This window comes from Ziziphus jujuba, chromosome 1 (genome assembly GCF_031755915.1).
Source record: "Ziziphus jujuba cultivar Dongzao chromosome 1, ASM3175591v1".
Taxonomy (NCBI): domain Eukaryota; kingdom Viridiplantae; phylum Streptophyta; class Magnoliopsida; order Rosales; family Rhamnaceae; genus Ziziphus; species Ziziphus jujuba.
Window position 1 is genome coordinate 12,900,450 of NC_083379.1, and position 22,454 is coordinate 12,922,903.

At 34.8% G+C, this 22,454-nt stretch overlaps 2 protein-coding genes across 2 annotated transcripts; both read right to left on the reverse strand.

Annotated features, from left to right (window-relative positions):
* Positions 1–13,578: 13,578 nt before the first annotated feature.
* On the reverse strand, positions 13,579–15,533 carry LOC107405220 (berberine bridge enzyme-like 21). Its single transcript, XM_016012246.4, has one exon. It carries the CDS (start codon positions 15,447–15,449, stop codon positions 13,833–13,835), a length of 1,617 nt encoding a protein of 538 aa, XP_015867732.2. The 5' UTR covers positions 15,450–15,533; the 3' UTR covers positions 13,579–13,832.
* A 3,087-nt stretch (positions 15,534–18,620) lies between these two features.
* Positions 18,621–20,403, reverse strand: LOC107405219 (berberine bridge enzyme-like 21). Its single transcript, XM_048467298.2, has one exon. It carries the CDS (start codon positions 20,372–20,374, stop codon positions 18,749–18,751), a length of 1,626 nt encoding a protein of 541 aa, XP_048323255.2. The 5' UTR covers positions 20,375–20,403; the 3' UTR covers positions 18,621–18,748.
* Between the last annotated feature and the right edge of the window lie 2,051 nt (positions 20,404–22,454).

The following is a 22,454-nucleotide window of genomic DNA, read 5'->3' on the forward strand; positions in this document are numbered from 1 at the left end:
TGTATTATTAATTTAAAATTATCCACCTTGCCACTGTGACTGAAATAAAGACCATGTGGGTTAGATAGAAATGCAATTGTGGGCAACTCCCCTTCATATCATATGGTGGATGATAAACATTTATCACCATTTGACTAACTTGATCACATCAAATTGCACTGGCCAAATTGTCAACTTCCATTAAAGGGAGCGACATGGCCCACAATAAAATTTTAAGTGGTTTTTTTTTTAAAGGATAGAAAAAATTTTAAGTGGGTTAGATATTTTAGAAATCTCTTGTTAGTATTCTATACTAGAGTTAAATTAGAAAAACATTGCAATAAAATTTTAGATTCATGTGTTTTGCTGGAAATATTTTAATTATAATGTTCACACTCCTTGATAGTGATAGTTTAGATTTTGAGTTATTCATATCTTTAAACAAGAAAAAAAAAAAAAATTCATGAGACCATTAAAATTTATCAGTCCAACTATTAGTGCCTATTAACACTTATAGGATGTGCCTAGTTGATTGTATAAATATATATAATATATACAAATTGGTTTCGATCAAAAACTTTTTTTCATCTAAAATACAAGGAAAAAAAAAATAAACACATTTTTCTACAGCTATTCCATTTAATAATTTATTTATTTTTTAAATCATTTGATAATTTGTTATTAAAAAATTCTACAACGTGGATAGTTCGATTATATTATGGAATATAAATTTTAATTATAATGTTTTATTTTATTGTTTTAAAATTTTAATAAATTTTTTAATAATAACAATTTAAATTATAATTTAATATGTAAATTTTATTGATAATTGTTTAATAATAATAATAATAAATAATATTTTTTTAAAAAAATTGACTCTTAATTAATAAAAACAAACCAAAACTCTATTTATAAATGCATGTGTATATGCTATATTAATAACATTTTATTCCTAACATGATTGAAAATTGCATAAAGAAATTAAGAACCATTTGATCCTTTTAACTCGAGAGATACATAATAATACTAATAAAAATAATATTATAGATATCATATAATCTATAAATATATTTACTATGAATATATATATATATAGATATTATTTAATTTATTTATATTTAATAGAACTTTTTTAATAATTAATTAATTTATTTTCAAATTATATTATATATTATAATTAATTCAATATTAATATGTATATTCTTAATAAATATCTTGATAAATTAAACGGGGATTCTAATAATTAAAGAAGAAGAAGAAGAAGAAGAAGAAGAAGAAGAAGAAGTGTGGAGAGACAATTTCGAATCCAAGGATATTTTAGATGCTGAAAGTAGATTCGGATTTTGACTTCAATAAACCTAAAGTAATACCAAACATAATGTATATATAATATATAAGGATTCTCTACTTAGGAATTTTTTTTTTTTTTTTTTTGAAATAAAGGAATTTTCTGATTTCATTGAACAAGCTTTCAATAGATAAATATTATCTTTTTCCCTATGACCTGCCTTCAATTTATTTATTTTTCAGATTTTTTTTTTTTTTTTGGTGAATATTTATTTCTCAGACTGCATTGAATGAAGAGAAAGGCTTCAGTCCAAAAAAGTAGAACCAACTTATTAGAATCACAAGTCCAGTGGTATAGAAGCCACGGGCTGGCCTAGCCATTTAAACCAATAGCGATTCACATAACCAGATGCAAAATCCAGAAGAGAGATTTTATTGCAGTCGAAAAAGGAATTTTACATAATCCCATAGAGTTTATATTATTCAGAACACCCCTATTAAATTGTTTTCAATCTTTTCAGTGTATTTCTCTTTTATTAATCATAAGCCACTCATAGATAATACATCGTGAATTTGAAACACGAAGATGGAAGATAAATTATTGTAAATAAAAAAAAAAAAAAAAAAGGGCAAGTCACCACCATTGTCCGAAGCCAAAGTAACACTGATGATTTGTTAGGTCGATCATTGGAACTCCAGCAAGTTGCTAGTGATTATCCGACATCGACAATGTTTCTTTTTATTCGGTATTAAAAGTTTGACCTGTTTATTAAAAAAATTTATAAAAAAAAAAAAAAAGGTCTCGTAGTAAGGGTGTTTCCGCCGGTGAAGGTCTTTTACGACGGTCGTCAACCCCCATCAGACTGCTGTTGGTGGCCTTCACGAATGGAAGCAGCCCCATCCGGCCAATGTTGCTATTATTAAAAATTTTCATAACTTAAAAATAAATAAATAAATAAAAATCTGCCATGCCCCTAAGAACCATTGGAAACTACTAGAAGTCAATAGCTGCCTCAGCAGGTTAATTACCGAGGTTCCTCAGCCGCTGGCATGGTGATTGCTAGTTTGAATTTCTAAGTTTTGAGTTTCAAAAATTGATAAAAAAAAAAAAAAAATTAAATATAGATTTTTTTTTTTTGGGTAATTTTCATATTTATTGTAAAGATTGCAAAATTTGTTTAAAGTAACTGTTTGATCGCTTTCCCAATGAAAAGATGGCTGATGGAAGAATTCTAATTGTCTAATGAAAACATCCACATCACTCTCTCTAACAACTTTTCTCATTTCTCTTAAATCCATCACTTCTAAAGCTATAAGCATTGTTTTCGCTTCGAATTGTTAATCCAATCCTTGCAACTCCGTAACTTCACCACTTAATTAATTTTCAGAAAAGCAGCCAAAAGAAAGTCTTGTAACTTCTCTTCTAAGTTGTAAGCTAGTACTAAACCTCATAAGACTTATCATCTACTGAGCTCTTAAATGGCTACTACTCTATTATCTGGAATAGAACTCGGTCGGATATGGCCTTCTATAAAATTTATGCTTGAATTAATTTGGAAGAGTAGATCTAATTTTAGTTATTTTAGTATCCAACAAGTTTTTTTTTTCCCATCTTTTTCATAAAAAAGAAAAAAAAAAAAACCATCTCATCATGCTCCAATTTTAGAAGGAATGTTTTGGATACATTTCTTATCTATTCTCTTCCCTGTCTTAATTGTGAGGTCCAGCCTTTTATCTTTTAAAGTCCAAGCCCATTAGGATTTCAATTCTAGAAATCCTAGAAAGAGCATTATAAATAGATGCTTATTTTCATTTTTGTATTATATAACATACAGTATACAAAATACAGGTTTTTGAGAGAGGCTGAAAGAAGTTTTTTGTTGTATAAATTTTATAGTTATAATATATCTTTTTCTTCTCAATTTTCGTGCCTTTTGTCTCTCTTTATTTTTTTGTATTAGTTTTGTGTATTTTTGATGATCAAAGGATCACAACAAGTGGTATCAGAGCTAAGATCCAGATATAGGGTTTGCGGTCCAAAAGCTCAAACAAAATATTTGAGCATATCCGAAGGTAGATCTCATCGAGACGAAGAGAACGAGCCGGATCGGACCTCCATCTGACGCTGAATGCACCTCCACGCGTCGGTCAAAGTTTTCTACAGGTTTTTCCACGCAACAGTCAACGCACACGCGCCAGTCAAACTTCTGCAAGTTTTCACGCGTCACCCGCCCATGTGCCACAGTGCTGAGCCGCAAACCGAGCCACCCCAAGCCGTAAGCCGAGCTGTGAGACGAGCCGTGGAGCCAATTCGAGCTGAGCCGAGAGATGAGCTGTGACACGTCATTCGCCAGCTCTTCGCCATGTGTCGCCATGTCATCCGATCTGCCATGTCATACGCCACATCAGCACCGAGCCAGACTTTTTTGAAATTGCAGAATACCCCTATACTTTTGGTATTTGTAGGTTTTCCCTGAAGTTTTGATATTTGCAGGTTGACCCAAAACTTTTGAAATTGCACTTTGATCCCAACTTTTGGAGATTCAGATTTTGACTCGAGAGGAGTCAAACCAAAAGTTTTTGACCGTTTTGGATGCATTGGTGGAGTCTATTTTGCCAAATTCAGCTCCAATTTTTCACAGGACAAGATGTCAATGGACAAGTCATATTCGGGAGCGATGATCAAGCTTACTGCCACCAACTATGTACTTTGGAGACCTTGGATGCAAGATCTTCTAAATTGCAAGGATTTATTTGACCCCTTAGATGCCGAAGAAAAGAATCCCAGTCCCACCAAAGAAGCAGAATGGAAGAAGATGAATAGGAAAACGATTGGTCAACTCCGACAATGGATCGACCACCGTGTCTTCCATCATGTTGCGTAGGAGACGGACGCATACAACCTCTAGAAGAAATTGGAGGACGTGTACCAAGCCAAGACTGCTCGGAATAAAGCCTTATTGATGAGGCATTTGGTGAATTTGAAGTTGAAAAATGGAACTTTTGTAGCCGAGCACACTAGTATGTTTCAGAACTTGGTAAACTAATTATCTGAGGTGAAGTTACAACTAGGGGATGAAGAATAGGTACTTTTACTTCTTAGCTTTCTTCCAGATAGCTGGGAGACACTAGTAGTCTCTCTTAACAATTCGGCCACTAACGGTAAACTTACCATGGCTATGGTGACTGATGCCCTATTTAACGAGGAGACCAGGAGGAAGGACATTGGTAATAATCAAACACATGCCCTTGTCATAGAGAAATGGGGGAGACAGCAAGAAGGTACTCATGATAGGGGGAGAGGCAGGAGCCAAAGCAAAGGTAGATCCACAGATGGAAGAAGGCCAATATATAAGTATCATTATTGTGGCCGAGAAGGACACTTGAAGAAGTACTGCAGGAAGATGTTACGAGAGCAGGGGCAAAAAAGCAATCAGCTGAAGAAGGATGGTGAAACTTAGTCACTGTTAGAGGAGAAGTGGCATATTGTTCCACACATGAAGAATCATGTCTTCACACTTCAAGCCAAGAAGTTAAGTGGATAGTTGATACTGCATCATCCTACCACGTTACTCCACATGAAGAGTTTTTCAAAACATATAAAGTTGGAGACTTTGGCATAGTGAAGATGTAACACCCCGTCCCAAATCGCACCGGAATCCGTGCATGTTGACCGAGGTTGACCGTTGACCGTTGATCGAAGGGGGGTCAAAAGTTGACTTTTTGACTCGGTGAGAATTTTGAGTTGACTAGGGTACCGTGGCAAAGTGTACGATGCCACGAGTTCGTAGACTGGTAGCACGTCAAAAACGGAGCTACGGTTTGAAAGTTATGGACGAAACAAGTTGCGGTCCAAATTGTCCAAGGAGTGCCGGAGTTGACTTTTTGTTTATGGGGAATTGAGCTTTGACTCGTGCATGGTTGTGAAGTGCTCGTCGATACGAGTTCACAGACTAGCGGCACGCTCAAAACGGACATCCGGTTAAAAAGTTATGGACGTTTGAAGTTTACCGGATACCGTATTATTTTAATGTTTTTGGGTCGGTGAACAGTGAAACGCCATGTGTCAGCTTCTGATTGGTCCACGTGGCATGAACAGTGTCACACAGGGGTTTTTATTTGTTAAAATTCCCGGGGAAGAGAGAGAAAGAGAGAGAGGAGAGAGAAAGAGAGAGAGAGCCACCGCCGGCCACCGGGGATTTTCACATTTTTCGGCCTAGTTACTGTACATGCGCCGGCCAGCCAGATTGTGCACCTCATTTCCGGTAAAACCTCCAAGTTTCACGGCGAACGGCCGCCGGACGCGCCCGAATCGAACCTCCGAAGTTTGGCGGCGACTTTTACCCCTCCACCGTCGGCCACCGCGAATCGACCCTATTTCGGCCGATCTACAGTACACGCGCCATACACCCATCATCCTCTCCTCAAGTCCGGCCTACCCACCAAAAATCACGGCCATCGGACCACCGACGCGCCGGGATCGGAGCGTTTTCCCGCGAGGGGCCGGAAATCTTCAAACGGTGATTTCTCCGCCGTCCGACCTCCGTTTTGCTCACCGCCGATCCCGTTGGGTTGCTCTCCTCAAGATCTACAAGTCTGCAAAATTTCACGACCAACGGCCACCGCACGCGCCGCCGCCGGCGACGGTTGCCGGTGACCGCGGCGGCCCGCCGGAAATTACTGTTCCGGCGAGTACCCGAAATTTCGGCCAGCTCCAGTCCGCTGTGTTCGAGCTCCTGAACCCGAATCCAGCATCCGTTTCCGCCAATTCGCGACGGTTTGGGAGAATTGCGGACCCGAAACCAGAAAAACTTCCCGACGAAATTCCGACCCCGTCGGGTACGATCCTTGGAAATTGAGACCGAATCTGTGATCAGCATCACTCGAGCTTCGATTTGGTATATAACTCGTAAATTCTAGATAATGTTTGTGTTTTACCCCCCGGGTACCGGGTATTATTTACCCGAATAAAATATTAATTTATTTGACTGTCTGTGAATTTTGTTCTAGGAGCACCGGTGAGTCGTAGAATTGATCCCGTAGTGGATCGTGGGTTAATTGCGTGCTCCAAGTGAGTGACCCACCTTCAAATTAATTTTGGGAATTTATTTGGTGAATATATTATGTGCGATTTAAATATTTGGAATTTAATTTCTATGTGCCAAATATTTATTGGATTTATTGTGGAATTATTTATAAATTTATTGGATTTAAGAAAATGTGCATTTTACAAATTTATGCCATGTGGAATTATTTTATGGTTTTGAGGAATTTGAAATTGGTATGGTTTTAATGGTAAATTGGGCATGATTTGATTTTCAAATATTTCAAAGAAAATATTTGGTTATGTTGGTGATTTCAATTTTTATAAAATATGCCCATGAAATATTATGAGATTTGATTATGATATTTCGAGAAATTATTTATGCTATTGGGAAAATGTGGATATTTGAATTGATGGATTTGGGAGTTGGTGGATTTGAAAATCATGGAATTTATGGCATTGATTATAAAGAAATTGTGGAGAATTTCCCGGTTCAAGCGGATGGATTATGCCCGCTATGCTTATGAAAAATGTGACATTTGTTTTATGATTTAAATTTATGGATTTTATGATTTTTAGATGCACCGTGCACGTACTGGTGTTCTGATTATGTGATATGGTATATGTGATATGGATATTGTGCACACGGATATGATTAGCGCGCAGGTGGGTGTGAGTAGCGCGCAGGTGATATTATGAGGGTGTCCTGTGGATGCCATCGGAGAGGGTGGCCACCCCCCTTTGGCCGGGACACCAGGTTAGCAACGGCGCAGTGGGACGCCACGCGACCGTATGCCGGTTTCTCTCTATAACCTCCTGTCTGGCGGTACCTCGGGACGCTGGGTACTGTTGGCGCCACTGGTATATAGTGGGTGCATCAAATGATTTTCAGAACTGTGTTTTAAAAATAAAATGTTTGGAAACTGAATTGGAATTAAAAATATAATTGTTACCGCTTCTGGTATTTAATTGATGTCTTGGTTTTCGGGGAATATGGATAAAGGGTTTTGTGAAAATGTTTTAAAAGGGGAACCTTTCCAACTGAGAGAATTGTAAGGGTTTTGAGAGAAAATATTATTTCCAAATAATTATTATTTATATACCTATTACCGTGGTAGTATATTGTATAGTAGTAGGGTCGCTCACTGAGATGATTAGCATCTCACACTCTTAAATTCCGTTCCTCTAGGTACCAGGTTGTCGGTGTTCATTCGGAGCGGACTCGATCTTCCTCGCTGTTTTAGTTTGTGCAGTACCCTGTTCTTCGTTTATTGCAGTTGTAATATTTCTTTCACTCTTGTTGTATTTATCTTGCACTGGATTACTGTATTTTTATTATTGAAGTGATGAAATTTGTGGAAACAATTTGTAGACTGTGGGAGGAATAAGGGGATGTTGTTAGAAGTGTGTTTTCAGTGCAGGTAATTTGTGGTAAGTAAATCCCTTAGGGGAGGCTCTGCCGGATTTTCCGTTGGAGGGTTCGGTAGGGTTTCCCTGGGATCAGGGCTATCTAGGGTTCCGGGGAAGGAATTCTGGACGGGTCCTGACAGAAGATGGGAAATAACAGCTTCGCTAAGATCATCAGAACTGGTGATATTCAAATAAAGACCAACGTTGGACATATAATTACTTTGACGGATGTCCGACATGTTCCAGACCTTCGGCTCAATCTGCTCTCAGGAATAGCCTTTGACAGGAAAGGCTTTGGCAACCATTTTTACAACAGCACATGGAAAATGACAAAAGGTGCTATGGTTGTTGTTCGAGGACATATTTGTGGAACATTTTACAAGACTCATGTGAAAATTTGTACAGATAGCCTTAATATTACAGAAGGAGAGGTATCTCAAAATCTATGGCACCAGAGACTCGATCACATGAGTGAAAAAGGATTGTCTACCTTGACAAATAAGAAACTTATCACTATTTGCAAGGATGCCGTGCTAGATCCTTGTAATCATTGTTTATATAGTAAGCAACATAGAGTCTCATTTAAGACCTCTTTAAGAAGAAGATCAGAATTGCTTAGTCTGGTGCATTCTGATGTTTGTGGACCTTTGGAAAAGTAATCGCTAGGTGGCAACAAATATTTTCTGACCTTTATATATGATGCTTCTTGGAAGGTGTGGGTTTATTTCTTGAAGACGAAGGATCAAGTTTTAGATCACTTCAAAGATTTCCATGCCATGGTAGAGCGTGAGACAGGAAAGAAGCTGAAATGTTTTCGCTCAGATAATGGAGGTGAGTATACCTCCCGAGAGTTTGATGCCTACTGTAGAGGACATGGCATTCGGCATGAAAAGACCGTCCTTCGCACCCCACACATAATGGTGTAGTCGAGAGAATGAATCAAACAATTATGGAAAAGGTCAAAAGTATGATCAGTATGGCTAAACTGACAAAGTCATTTTGGGGAGAAGCTGTTCGTGTCACCTGCTATTTAATTAACCGATCGCCATCAGTACCACTGAATTTTGAAATTCCGGAGAAAGTGTGGTCTAGTAAGAATCCCTTATACTCTCATTTAAGAGTATTTGGATGTTTAGCCTTTGTACAAGTATCCAATGAGCTTAGACAGAAGCTTGACGCAAGAACTACTCCACGCATCTTTATCGGATATGGAGACGAAGAATTCGGATATAAGTTATGGGATCCAAAGACAAAGAAGGTTATCAGAAGTAGGGATGTAGTATTCCATGAAAACCAGACTATAGAAGACATTAAGAAGCCAATGAAGTCTTCTAATACCAGTGCCCATAATTTTGTTCCTGATCCAGCACAACTAGCCACATATGATGACGAGGTGCATAGGAAATTACCAGAAGCAGAACAAGAGAGAGAAGAGGATATTGAGCAGGGAGATGCTCAAACACCAGAAGCTGCAGGACCATTAGAACAGTCAAATGATGGTACACTTCTCCGAAAATCTGAGTGAGGCCAGATTCCATTAAAGAGATATCCAGAGTCTTAATATATTCTGCTTATTGAAGAGGGGAAGCCAGAGAATTTTCAGGAAGCTAATTCTCATCAAGACAAAGAAAAATGGCTGCATGCAATGGAAGATGAGATGGAGTCTTTGCAAAAGAACCATACCTATGAGTTGGTTGAGCTTCCAAAGGGAAAGAAAGCACTGAAGAACAAATGGGTATTCAAGCTCAAAAAAGATGGCAACAGATGGATGGTGAAGCATAAAGCCCGATTGGTCATCAAAGGTTTCCTTCAGAAAAAAGGAATTGACTTTGATGAGATTTTCTCACCAGTGGTGAAGATGACTTTGATACGAATTATTCTCGGTTTAGTAGCCTATTTAGACCTAGAGCTTGAGCAGATGGATGTGAAAATAGTATTCCTTCATGGTGATCTACATGAAGAGATTTATATGGAGCAGTTAGAACGTTTTGAGGTTTCAGGGAAGGAGAACCTCGTTTGCAAGTTAAAGAAAATGTTGTATGGCCTCAAGCAAGCACCTAGACAATGGTACAAGAAGTTTGACTCTTTTATGGTGAGTTAAGGATACAAGAAGACTGATGCAGACTAGTGTGTTTATATTCAGAGATTTCCAGATGGAAACTTCATTGCACTTTTACTGTATGTCGATGACATGTTGATCGTCGGACAAAATACAATGAAAATTAGTCAGTTGAAGAAGAAACTTTCCAAGTCATTTGATATGAAAGACTTGTGACCTGCTCAACAGATTTTAGGAATGCAAATAGTCCGAGATAGGAAGAATCACAAGTTATGGCTATCTCAAGAGAAGTATGTTGAAAGACTGATAAAGAGATTCGGCATGGAGAAGGCCAAACCAGTCAGCATTCCATTGGCTAACCATTTCAAGTTGAGCAAGAGATCGTGCCTTTTATCCAAAGTTGAGATAGAGGATATGGCTTCAGAGCTTTATTATTCAGCGGTGGGAAGTCTAACATATGCAATGGTGTGTACTAGACCGGACATTGCTCATGTAGCTGGTACCGTGAGCAGATTTCTTTCAAATCCTGGAAAGGAACACTGGGAGGCAGTTAAGTGGATTCTCAGATATCTTAAGGGCATATCCAAAATATGCTTATGTTACGAGAGATGTAATCCAGTTCTACAAGGCTATACAGATGCAGATATGGCTCGAGACCTTGATAGTAGGAAATCTGCTTCAGGTTATATTTACACTTTTGCTGAAGAAGTTGTGTCATGGCAGTCAAGATTGCAAAAGTGTGGAGCTTTATCCATGACAAAAGCAGAGTACATTGTTGCAGCTGAAGCTAGTAAGGAGATGTTGTGGTTAAATCGTTTACTCCATGAACTGGGCACCAAGCAGAACGACTACAAGATCCATTGTAACAGCCAGAGTGCTATGGATTTGAGCAAGAACTCAATGTATCATTCTCGGACAAAACATATTGATATCCACTATCATTGGATACGCAATGTGACTGAATATAAATTGTTCAGGTTGGTGAAGATTCACACAAAGGAGAATCCAACTAATATGTTTATAAAGGTTGTTGTGCCAGAGAAGTTGAAGCTGTGTAAAGATATAGCTGGTTTAGATGGTAGGAGACCATCAAGTTTTTTTAAATGTGGCTGGAGGGGGAGAATTGTGGGGGTCCAGCCTTTTACCTCCTAAAGCCGAAGCCCATCAGGATTTCAACCCTAGAAACCCTCGATAGAGCATTATAAATAGATGCTCATTTTCATTCTTGTATTATATAACATAGTATACAAAATATAGGTTTTTGAGAGAGGCTGAGAGACGTTTTTTGTTGTATAAATTTTATAGTTATAGTACATCTTTTTCTTCTCAATTTTCGTGCTTTTTGTCTCTCTTTATTTTTCTGTATTAGTTTTGTGTTTTTGGTGATCAAAGGATCACAACATTAATTAGCAAAGGTAGATTTTAGAGTTCTCTTTTTGTTTTTTATGTTTTTTTTTTTTTTCACCATTGCATTGTTAATTTTTTTTTTTTTTTTGAATTGGATTGGATTAGACTGAATTAGACATTTTATATCTAATCCAATTAAATTTAAAGGTAACACTTTTATCTTTGATGAAGAATTTTTAATCCAGACCAATTTATAGAAAATAATGGTCAAATATTCTATGTTGGCAATTAAAAAAAAAGCAATCGATAAGCATTTTTGGTATTTTAACCTAAAACCAAGAATGTCAATAAATAGAGAATGAGATTGTAATCACTTGACTTCAGTTTTGCATTCCCAAATTGAACTGCGTTTAAAACAAATTAAAAACAATTTTAATGGAGTGTTATTTGTTAACTTACTTGGTTTTTTTTATTTTTTTTTCTTATATTTTTACTTAATTATGTGTAATTTATTTAGTTAGAGCATTAATTAATAAATATGAATAAAAGAGAAAAAAACAAAAACGATTTTTTTTTTCTTTCCTTTTGACTTTTTAGTTAACTTTATATAATTAGCAAACTCTAAATGCCATTGACTAACATTTAGAATAAGCAAATCATACATAATTAGATAAAAAAAAAAAAACTAAAATTAAAAACCAACCATAATATTAACAAATGACATTTAGGCTTTGTTTGTTATAGTGGAAAAGTGGAACAAAGGAAAAAAAATTAATGGAAAAGTAAGAGGGAAAAATAGGTTCGTTGTTTCGTTGGAAACAAAAAGGACGATTGATCATCGAAAATTAAAGAATTTGTTTTTCATCTAAAATAATCTCTTTACATGTGGAGGGACTGAAACATTCAATGAATACAAAATAACTAAACTTACATAAAATTATTTCTATACTAAACAGATGATGGAAAATAGCTTTCCATCATTAATATCAATACTGTGTGAATCTTCCAAATTCTCTTATGATACTGCAAGCTTTGTTTTCTCTCCCCCAACGAAAAAAGTAAAACCAAAAAAATAATAAAATTCTTTTAAGAAGTGGCCTGGATATACAACACCCTTCACTTGTACCAACTTGTCAAAATTCCCCTCGGAATGTTTGGTCCCAAAAACACTAGCTTCTGAGTAGCTTGCATTTCCATTTTCTGTTAGCACCCTCATCAACATCTCTGTAATTTAGATAAGTGGCTATGAGCTATAAAGTGTTATACACAGTGATACAGCCTTCTAGTCAATCTAATTTATCAATATGTTAATAATTTATCTTCCCTAGTGTAGTTGCGACACATGTTTCAAAGGTTCAAATGCATAAACAAACAACCTCCTAAATACCTTATTTGAAAACATTTGTAGAAAACAAAATATAGAAAAAGAACAAACAAAACAAAACAGAGAAATTACGAAAAAGAATGCGGGTGGGAAGTAGAGTGAACTTGAGTGGTGGAGGTAGAGAGAGGATAATAAGTTTGAGTAAACGAGAAACAGAGTGGAACAGTGGAAGCAATGGAGGGACCCTTTGGCCGTAGATATTTTCAATTTTAAAAGCAAAACTTTATTATTCAAAATATATTTTCGTGGGATGGAGAATTTTCACTGGATCGAGCTTTAAACCTCATATTTGAAAATATATTTTCAATGGATTAGAAGCCTGTGAATACATATGTTCGTAATATAATAAATATGTTATTGGTAGGAAAATACCAAAGTTTCATTGTGACATGTTTTATTATTATTATTTATTATTATTTTTTTTTATCATAATTAGTGATTTATCAATGTTCTATGAGATAATAGGATAATTTAATAGGCTATTTATTAGGTTAACATTTCTTAATTGGATTTTTAGCTTAAAAAATATTAATGCTACCAAATTAGCATGGATTTCCTTGATGATGATGGGAAGTTACAAATAACAATTTTTGTTGGGTTTTTAATTTCCTATTTGGGTTTCCTAATATAAGAAAATCCACATTTAAAACAATCTTGTTTGACGTTCCCCCCCCCCCCCCCCCCCCCCCCCCCCCCCCCAACCAAAAACTCATTTTGTAAATAAAGCACTACTGGATATCATCATTTTTTTTTTTTCTTTTTTTCAGAATTCAAATTCCGCATCATTTAGAACCACCGAGCTGTCTCTGGTAGAGAACACTACAATATTGAATCTAATTTTTTATGAAGAAGAAAGAAATTTTTTTGTTTAAGGATATCAACTTTTCCAGTTGAAAATGGGGTTCTTCTCTCATGGGGTGCCCCAATGGATATAGAGCCATAGTTTAGGATTATTTTAAAATTTAAAAAGGATTGCTTATGCGGTGGATTTGGGATTGTTTTTGACATCTGTGACTTGAAAGTCCGACTAATATTACCCACCAAACGTGAGTTTCAGATAATTTACATTATTCAACTCCATATAATCCAGCATTTATCTAATCCCATTCCCATGCAGTCTCATTTTTTTTTTTTTTTTGGGCAAACCATATAGTCTCTGTTTAATTTTTTGACATAGCACTAATACAAGATCCTGAATTCTTGACCTTTGACCATAAGACAATCAGATTTTATTTTCCAAAAGATTATTAAAAAAAATAAAAGATAAAAAATGAAAATAAAAATTAATTCGAGCAAAAGGGAAAGCCAAATTTTCCTATGCCTTAGTTGGGAAGAGTTGGGATACTCTGTTGATTCCTGAAGAAATTGTCCGGATCAACTGCAGTCTTTACCTTCACTAATCTCTGAAAATTGTCATTGAAATACTTCAACCCATAAACCATCCCTTGTTGATAGCTATCATTGCCATGGGTATTGATTCCAATGTCAAGGTCTCTGTAATTCAGAAAAGCACTTCTTGGATTCTTTGACACAAATGGCGTCATGTAACTGTAAAGACTCCTTATCTGTGCTGTACAATTAGCTTCGTCCGCTTCTTCATCCCAATTCACAGAGTGCTGTATTTTGTACAAATTACCTGCTCTGTGTGGAAATGGTGTCTCGGAAGCAGAGATTCGGCTCATTATTCCACCATATGGGTTGAAATTGAAGCCAACTCTGCTCGATTCGATCATCTTCTTGAAAATCCCATCCAACTCTTCTTTGGGAATTGGTTTCTGAACATAATCCGATTTCCTTTTAAGAAAAGGGGCCGAGTTGAGATTCCGGTCCAGCAACACATCGGGGGAAGTTCCATTGTCGAATTTGTTCCACCATAGCATTGAACCAATCCAATTCAGTTCCGTACAGTCCTTCTTCTTCAAACCCAGTTCAGGAAATTCCTTATCCAGCAACGAAACCAATTGGTCAGCTGTTCCAAGGTACAGGGCCATAACCGAGGCTTTAATTGTCTTTTCGCCTTCCTTCACTTCCGAACTCACAGGCGACAGAAGCATCCTCATGAAAAGACCGTCGTCGGTATTGGGAGCAACTTCTTGCCACTTATACACAATGTCAGTCGTCGTTGGATTCTGATCCAACGTCGTTTCGGTCCGAAAAACAGTGACCGTTTCGGGCACACGAGCCAACTTCAATTTGTACGCCAATACGACTCCAAAACTCGATCCTCCTCCTCCTCTGATTGCCCAGAAAAGGTCTTCCCCCATTGATTTTCTATCCAGGATTTTCCCATTGACGTCCACAATCTTGGCGTCGAGAATATTGTCAGAGGCCAAGCCGAATTTCCGCAACATGGTGCCGTACCCTCCCCCGGTGATGTGTCCACCGATGCCGACGGTGGGGCAAATAGCGGCGGAGAAGCCATGGACCTTGCTCTTGTTGGAAATACTGTAGTAAAGTTCTCCGAGAGTAGCGCCGGCCTGAACCCAAACCGACTCGTCGTCGATATCGACGGCGATGTTCTTCAAATTGAACATGTCGAGGACGATAAACGGCACGTCGGAGACGTAGGAGACTGCCTCGTAGTCATGGCCACCGCTTCTTATCCTGACTTGCAATCCGTTGGTTTTGGAGCAAATCACGGCTGCTCCGACATGGGATTCGAGAGATGGGGTGACGACGAGCAGAGGCTTTTTGGTAGTGGAGGTGTTGAAGCGTGCGTTTCTTATGTAATTGAAAAGCACAGTGGAGTAGGTAGCGTTTGTTTGGGCATAAAGTATGTTGGAGACTTCTTGTTCGGATTGGTTTGTGTGTTTTTGTAGACACTGGAGAAATGTGTCGTAGACTGAATCGGAGGTTGGCAATGCAAAGGAAACATTAAGAAGAAGAAGAAGAGGAAGAAGAAGAAATGCAAATGAAAAAAACCGAAATGCTTCCATCATCTTCTTATTAGTCTTATCTGTTTTGGGCTTTATCAACCTTTTGCTGCTTAAATATGCTCTGTAAAATACTCATCTACATTTTTGAAAAGGTTAAAAAGAGACGTTCTAACATAATTATGGAAGTTGTTATAAAAATAAATAATAAATAGCTCAATAGTTATGGGAGCGTCCAAAGAGAAGACATAATTACGGAAGCGTTTGAAAAAGACAAAAATGTTTTTTTTGTTTTTTTGGTAGTTACAAAAATCTTCTTCTTATCCCCCCCCCCCCAAAAAAAAAAAAAAAAAAAAATCTTCTTCTCATTCAACCGTTCTCTAATCTTTGTATGAGCATTAAAGCACAAAAATCGTCTCCTCATCGGAAAAGGAGGAGAATATTTGATGTGTGGCATTAATCATTTGAATTGACAAGATCCATAGTTTCCATTTATCATCTGTCAATATAAAGATAAAAATCCATAATTTCTATATTTATAAGAAAATGAAGATTATTTCCCATTAAATCAATATCATTAACATATTAGACTAAAATCTAATGCCTTTTTTGTTTCTAATTGAAAGATCAATATTTGTTCAAACATAATAAGTTTAAGAATTTGTGAAATTACTAAACAAAGTAAAAAAAATTAATTTTGAAAATAATAAATCCTTTAAAAGTTATTTTTAAATACTATTAAAAAATACAAAAAAAAAAAGTTTTGGAGAAGAACATTATTTCCTATAGGACATTCAAAAAAAAAAAAAAAAAAAAAAAACATTGCCAATAAAGTACTGCCCAAGGAGAGTGTATATCACACAGACGCACTCACTAAAGAAGATAGTATAGTGATGCAATTCTTTCAAACTCTTTCTGATTTTTTTAAATGAATTTTTTAGTACTTCGATAGATTTGTGTTTTATTTTTCAGAATATTTCCAGGTTTATTATTATTATTTTTGTATTGGTATGCATTTTCAAAATATTTTTAATTTGTAATTTTTTGTTATATATTTTTTTAAGAAACGTCTTAGTTTTTGTAAACAATTTTAAACTATTATATTTTTTTGAAAATTTATTTTAAAAAGTCATATTTTTTTTGTCATACTTAAGTTAAAAGTCAATCTTCATGAAACAATATCTAAAATATTAATTACTAGAATAAACTTAAAAAAAAAAAATACTATAACCACTAATTTACAACATATTTTCAAAATTAACGTATTATTATTTAATTATTTTATATCTAATAATATTTACTTTTTAAAAATTTATTTTTAAAATTTTTAATTATATTAATATATTAACCAATAATATTGTTTAGTTTTAATAAATATAGTGATAAACTAAATAATACATATAACATTATTTAGGAAAAAAAAACTTTTAAACATAATTATGGAAGTTGTTAAAAAATATATAATAAATAACTAGATAATTAGGGAAGCGTCCAAAGGGAAGACGTAATTAGGGAAGCGTTTGAAAAAGACGAAAATCTTTTTTTTTTTTTCTTGTTTTTTAGTAGTTACAAAAATCTTCTTCTCATTTAACCTTTCTCTAATCTTTATCCAAGCTTTGAAAAGGACAACAATCTTCTCCTCATTTTAAATGGAGGAGAATCTTCGATGTGTGGCATTAATCATTTGAATTGACAAGATCCATAGTTTCCATTTTCCATCAGTCAAAATTACAAAAAAAGTAAAAAAAAAAAAAAATTATAATTTCCATATTTATGAGAAGATGAAGGTTATTTCCTATAAAATTAATATCATTAATATATCAGACTAAAATCTAATACCTTTTTTGTTTCTAATAGGAAGATTAATATTTATTCAAACATAATAAGTAAAGTCTAAAAATATGTGGAATTACTAAAAAAAGTATGAAAAATTATTTTTTAAAATAATATAACTTTGAAAGTTATGTTAAAATACTATTAAAAAATACAAAGGAAAAACATATTTTGGAGAAGAACATTATTTCCTATAGGACATTAAAAAAAAAAAAAATGCTGATAAAGTATTGACCCAATTCTTTTGAAGTTTTGACCATTACAATTTGTAAGTATTTTGTCCGACAAAAACATCACTTTGCAAATTTATGCGGGATAATGTATCGAAATCAATATGTACACACTAAAGAAGATAGAATAGTGATGCCATTCTTTCTAACTCGTTCTGATAGATTAGTGATGCAATTCGTTCAAACTCGTTCTGATTTTTTTTTTTTTTTTTATAATGATTTTTTTAGTACTTCGATAGATTGGTGTTTTTATTTTCAGAATATTTCTATGATTTTTTTTTTTGGGTACTGGTATACATTTTTAAAGTATTTTTTATTTTAAAGTTTTTTAATGATTTTATTATTTACTTTTTTCAGAAACATCTACATTAATATTTGTAAACAATTTTAAGCTATTATATATTTTTGCAATTTATTTAAAAGCGTCATATTTTTTTGTCATATTCATTTAAAAACCCTTTTTTTTATGAAACAATATCTAAAATACTAATTAACAGAATAAATCAAAGAAACAAAAAGAAAGAAAGAAAAACAATACTACAACCATCATCTAGTCTACCAATATACTATCAAAAATTTATGTGTTATTGTTTAATTAGTTTATATTTAATAATATTTATTTTTTTAAAAATTCATTTTGAAAATTTTTAATTATATTAATATGTTAACTAATGATATTGTTTATTTTTAATAAATATATTGTAGACAAAATGAAGCCACTAACATTATTTAAAAAAGAATCTTGATCATTCTTTTTTTTTATAAAAAAAATGGTTGTGTATAGGATGAAATCATTCTGTTGTGGTGGACATAGGCATCTAATGACATAAAATAAATGTGAAAATACCTATATATATATATATATATATAATTCTACAGTGAATATCCCATGTTTTCAATGTACAGATGCCTACAAGGATAATATTTTTTTAAGAAATCTTATCAATGTTATCATCCAATGATTCAAAATTTGTCTCCTTTTTATACACGCGCATGTTAGAATTATGCATGCATCCGTACCATAAATTTATGTGTATGTATCAATATATATATATATATATATAGAGAGAGAGAGAGAGAGAGAGATTAATAAAAAACCAGAAAGGAGGCGACATCATATACGAAAAAATGTTTGCCTTTCACTTATTTTATTTGCTTCTAAAATCTTTTACCTTTTAATAATAGTTTTTGTCACATAAAATCGCACCACATATCTTTCTGAAACATATTATGGAAGAGACTAGTTTTGTCGCTAGCAAAAAAGACATCGGCACACAAGGGACAATAAAATTTTCCTGTGCCTTACTTTGGAAGAGTTGGGATGCTCTGTTCATTCCTGAAGAAATTGTGTGGATCTACCGCAGTCTTGACCTTTACTAACCTATAAAAATTGTCATTGAAATACTTCAACCCATAAACCTTCCCATCTTCATAGCTATTTTCATCGTTGGAACTGATTCCAATATCAAGATCCCTATAATTCAGAAAAGCACTTCTTGGGTTCTTGGACACAAATGGGGTCATGTAACTGTAAAGCCTCCTAATCTGTGTTATATAATTCTTCTCTGCTTCTTCTCCCTCTTCTTCCCAATTCACCGAGTACTCTATTTTGTACAAATTCCCTGCTCGGTGTGGAAATGGTGTCTCAGAAGCAGAGATTTGGCTCATTCTTCCACCATAAGGGCTCAAAGCCAAACCAGTTTTGCCTGATTCGATCATCTTCTTGAAAACCCACTCCAACCCATCTTTGGAAATTAGTTTCTGAATATAATCCGATTTCCTTTTGAGGAAACCGGCCGAGTTTAGATTTCGGTTCAGCAGCGCATGAGGGGAAGTTCCAACGGCGAAACCATTCCACCATAGCACCGAATCAATCCAACTCATTTCCGTACAATCGTTCTTCTTCAAGTCCAGCTCCGGAAACTCCTCCTCCAACAAGGAAATCAGTTGCTTTGCTTTTCCAAGGTAGAGGGCCATTATCGAAGCTATAATTGTCTTCTCTCTCTTCCTCACCATCGAATTTACTGGTTTCAGATGCAACCTCATGAAAAGAGCATTGTCAATATTGGGAGCAACTTCTTGCCACCTATAAACAATGTCAGTCGTCATGGTGTTCCGATCCAATATTGTTTCGAAGCTGAAAACAGATACCGTTTCTGGGACAGGAACTAACTTCAATTTGTACGACAACACGACTCCAAAACTCGCTCCTCCACCTCCTCTGATAGCCCAGAAAAGATCTTCTCCCATTGATTTTCTATCCAAGACATTCCCATTGACATCGACTATCTTTGCGTCGAGAACATTGTCAATCGTCAAGCCGAATTTTCGCATCATAGTGCCGTATCCACCACCGCTGATATGCCCACCGACGCCGACTGTGCTACAAACTCCCGCGGGGAAACCATGGACTTTGCTTTTCTCCCAAATGCTGTAATAAAGCTCTCCAAGCGTAGCTCCTACCTGAACCCAAACCGACTCGTCGTCTGTATCAACGGTGATGCTCTTGAAATTGAACATGTCGAGGATGATAAACGGCGCGTTGTAGGAGACGTAGGAGATCCCTTCGAAGTCATGACCACCGCTTCTTATCCTGAGTTGTATTCCAATGGTTTGGGAGCAAACCACGGTGGCTCCAACTTGGGATTCGAGAGATGGGGTGACGATGAGCAGAGGTTTTCTTGTGGAGGAGGTGTTGAACCGGGCATTTCTGATGTAATTGCGAAGCACAGTTGAGTAGTTAGCGTTCGTTTGGGCATAGATTATGTTGGAAACTTGGTCAGATTCGTTGGTGTGTTTTTGTAGGCAGTGGAGAAAAGTGTCGTAGACTGAATCCGAGGTCACCAATGCATAAGAAACATGCAGAAGAACAAGTAGAAAAATGGTAAGAGAAAGATGGAAACATGAAATCCGCAATGATTCTATCATCTCCTTTCTTGTGTATTTTTATTTTTATTTGTGTGTGTAGGGTATTTGCATAATATATGCATTTATTTCATTAATTCAAAGCCGTTTTATTCGTTACAGCTGCTTAACTCTGCAAATAATTAATTGTCGAATGGAACATGAATTAGTATATACGTACATACATTTAGGACATATTAAGATTCAGCGATTATTACCACAAAACTAGTAATAAGCGTGTGTATTTTTTATATTGTTCTCAGAAATGGTACAAGGCCGGCTCAAGGTTACGCGAGGATTAAGACAAGGAAAATAGAGCCTTGTAGAGATTTTTTTATTTTTTTAAAGAATTTTTTATACTCAATTATCTTTACTTTGAATTGTTTTTTATAACAATTATGTACTTTGAATTAAACGTTAATGATCAAAGCACTTCTTGGGTTCTTGGATCAAATTTTGGACTTATCTTTGAAAAAAAAAAAAAAAAAAGAGAGAGAAAGAAGGGGGGAGAACGTTTGTATTTTTAGTCTCTTTGCAGCCTAAAAAAATGCCTAACAAAACAAGCACTTAGATACTGTTTGGTGGGTTGGATCTGTCTATTTTAAAACCGTCCTCGTCCTCTTATCCATCATATTTAAATTTTAAGAATAATATTTTTCTTAATTCATTCATATATTTAAAGAAATCTAATTAAATATAGGTCTATAGTTTGTGAAGAGCATAGAATCCATTGCTTGAAAGATTTTTTTTTTTTTTTAAAGGAAAAGTTGATGTTAAAATTGAAAAGAAGTAAGTAAAAATATAAAATGGCTTTTAATGCAATGAAATAATTGTTGAAAATAAATTATGTAAACCAAACAAATAAATATTTATTTTATTCATCTTTGTTTCTTCCTCTCCCTTGAATAAATGCTTGAATTATTTTATTTATTTTTATTTTTATTTTTATTTGTATTTTTTAAGAATATAACAATATTATGGAAAAGTTTTTTGAAGTCTGGTATATACAATTATGAAAATTAATATTAATAATATAATAACCTAACTAGATAAACTTTTAAAAAATTATTACATTATGGATGTAATTACCAAGTGCTGTCGAGTAACTAACGTTTGTTTGGGCATAAAGTATGTTGGAATTTACTTGGTCCGATTGGTTTGTATGTTTTTCTAGGCAGTTGAGAAAAGTATTGTAGAAAGTGTCATAGATTGAATCCAAGTTACCAATATGAATAGTATGAAAAATGCAAGAGAAAGATGGAAAGACGAAAGCCGCAATGCTTCCATCATTTCCTCTTTCTTCTCGTTGAGATGGCTATTCAAGATTATTATTATTATTATTATTATTATTATTATTATTATTATAATCAATTATGGTACGGAAAATGCCTACTATATATACAATTATATAGAACGGATTCAAAGATCTGAGTAACATAAAATGTAACTTAAATTTTGCATTCATAAATTGAACCAACCCTTTGCAAAGAAACAAAATAGTAATGTGTAAACAACTCATTAAAAACAATTTCTATAAGTAATTTCTGTAGTATTTGCATGGAAGCTAGTATATATATAGCTTTTTTAACAAACCAGCAACTTTGTTTTCATAATTAATTTCTCAATATCTGTTTCTCTCAACTTACATTAGCAAGCTTATAACAGCTTCAATTTACACTGCAACCTCTGCCCCGCCATTCTGCTGCTGCAATAGATGGGGCGCTTTCTTAGTCTAACTAAGTCCAAGTCCAAATGAATTCTACATAAAAAAGCCCAACCAAAGAAAAGATGGACAAACACAAACACAATAAGATCCACAGAAGAGTCCAGCCCAAAGGGAAATATCATCTAATCTGTTCTCGTATGTCTTAAAAACACGCACGTCTCCTAAAAGCCAGAGATCCATCCGTATCTCCATGGCTTGTGCTTATTTAATTAGAACTATCAAAAGAAAATATAAACCCATGCGTACATTCATAATAATAATCTTTTTATTACAATAATAATAATAATTTTGTAAGTTTCAAAGAAAAAAAAACAAAGAGTTTCGGATGTGTCATCGAGTTCTTCATGAACTTTCTCGTTAGTCGTTACTCTCCCTAAG

Bases quoted from the DNA above. Each gene is read 5' to 3' on its own strand.
- LOC107405220 (XM_016012246.4), bottom strand. From the start codon at position 15,449: ATGATGGAAGCATTTCGGTTTTTTTCATTTGCATTTCTTCTTCTTCCT.
- LOC107405219 (XM_048467298.2), bottom strand. From the start codon at position 20,374: ATGATAGAATCATTGCGGATTTCATGTTTCCATCTTTCTCTTACCATT.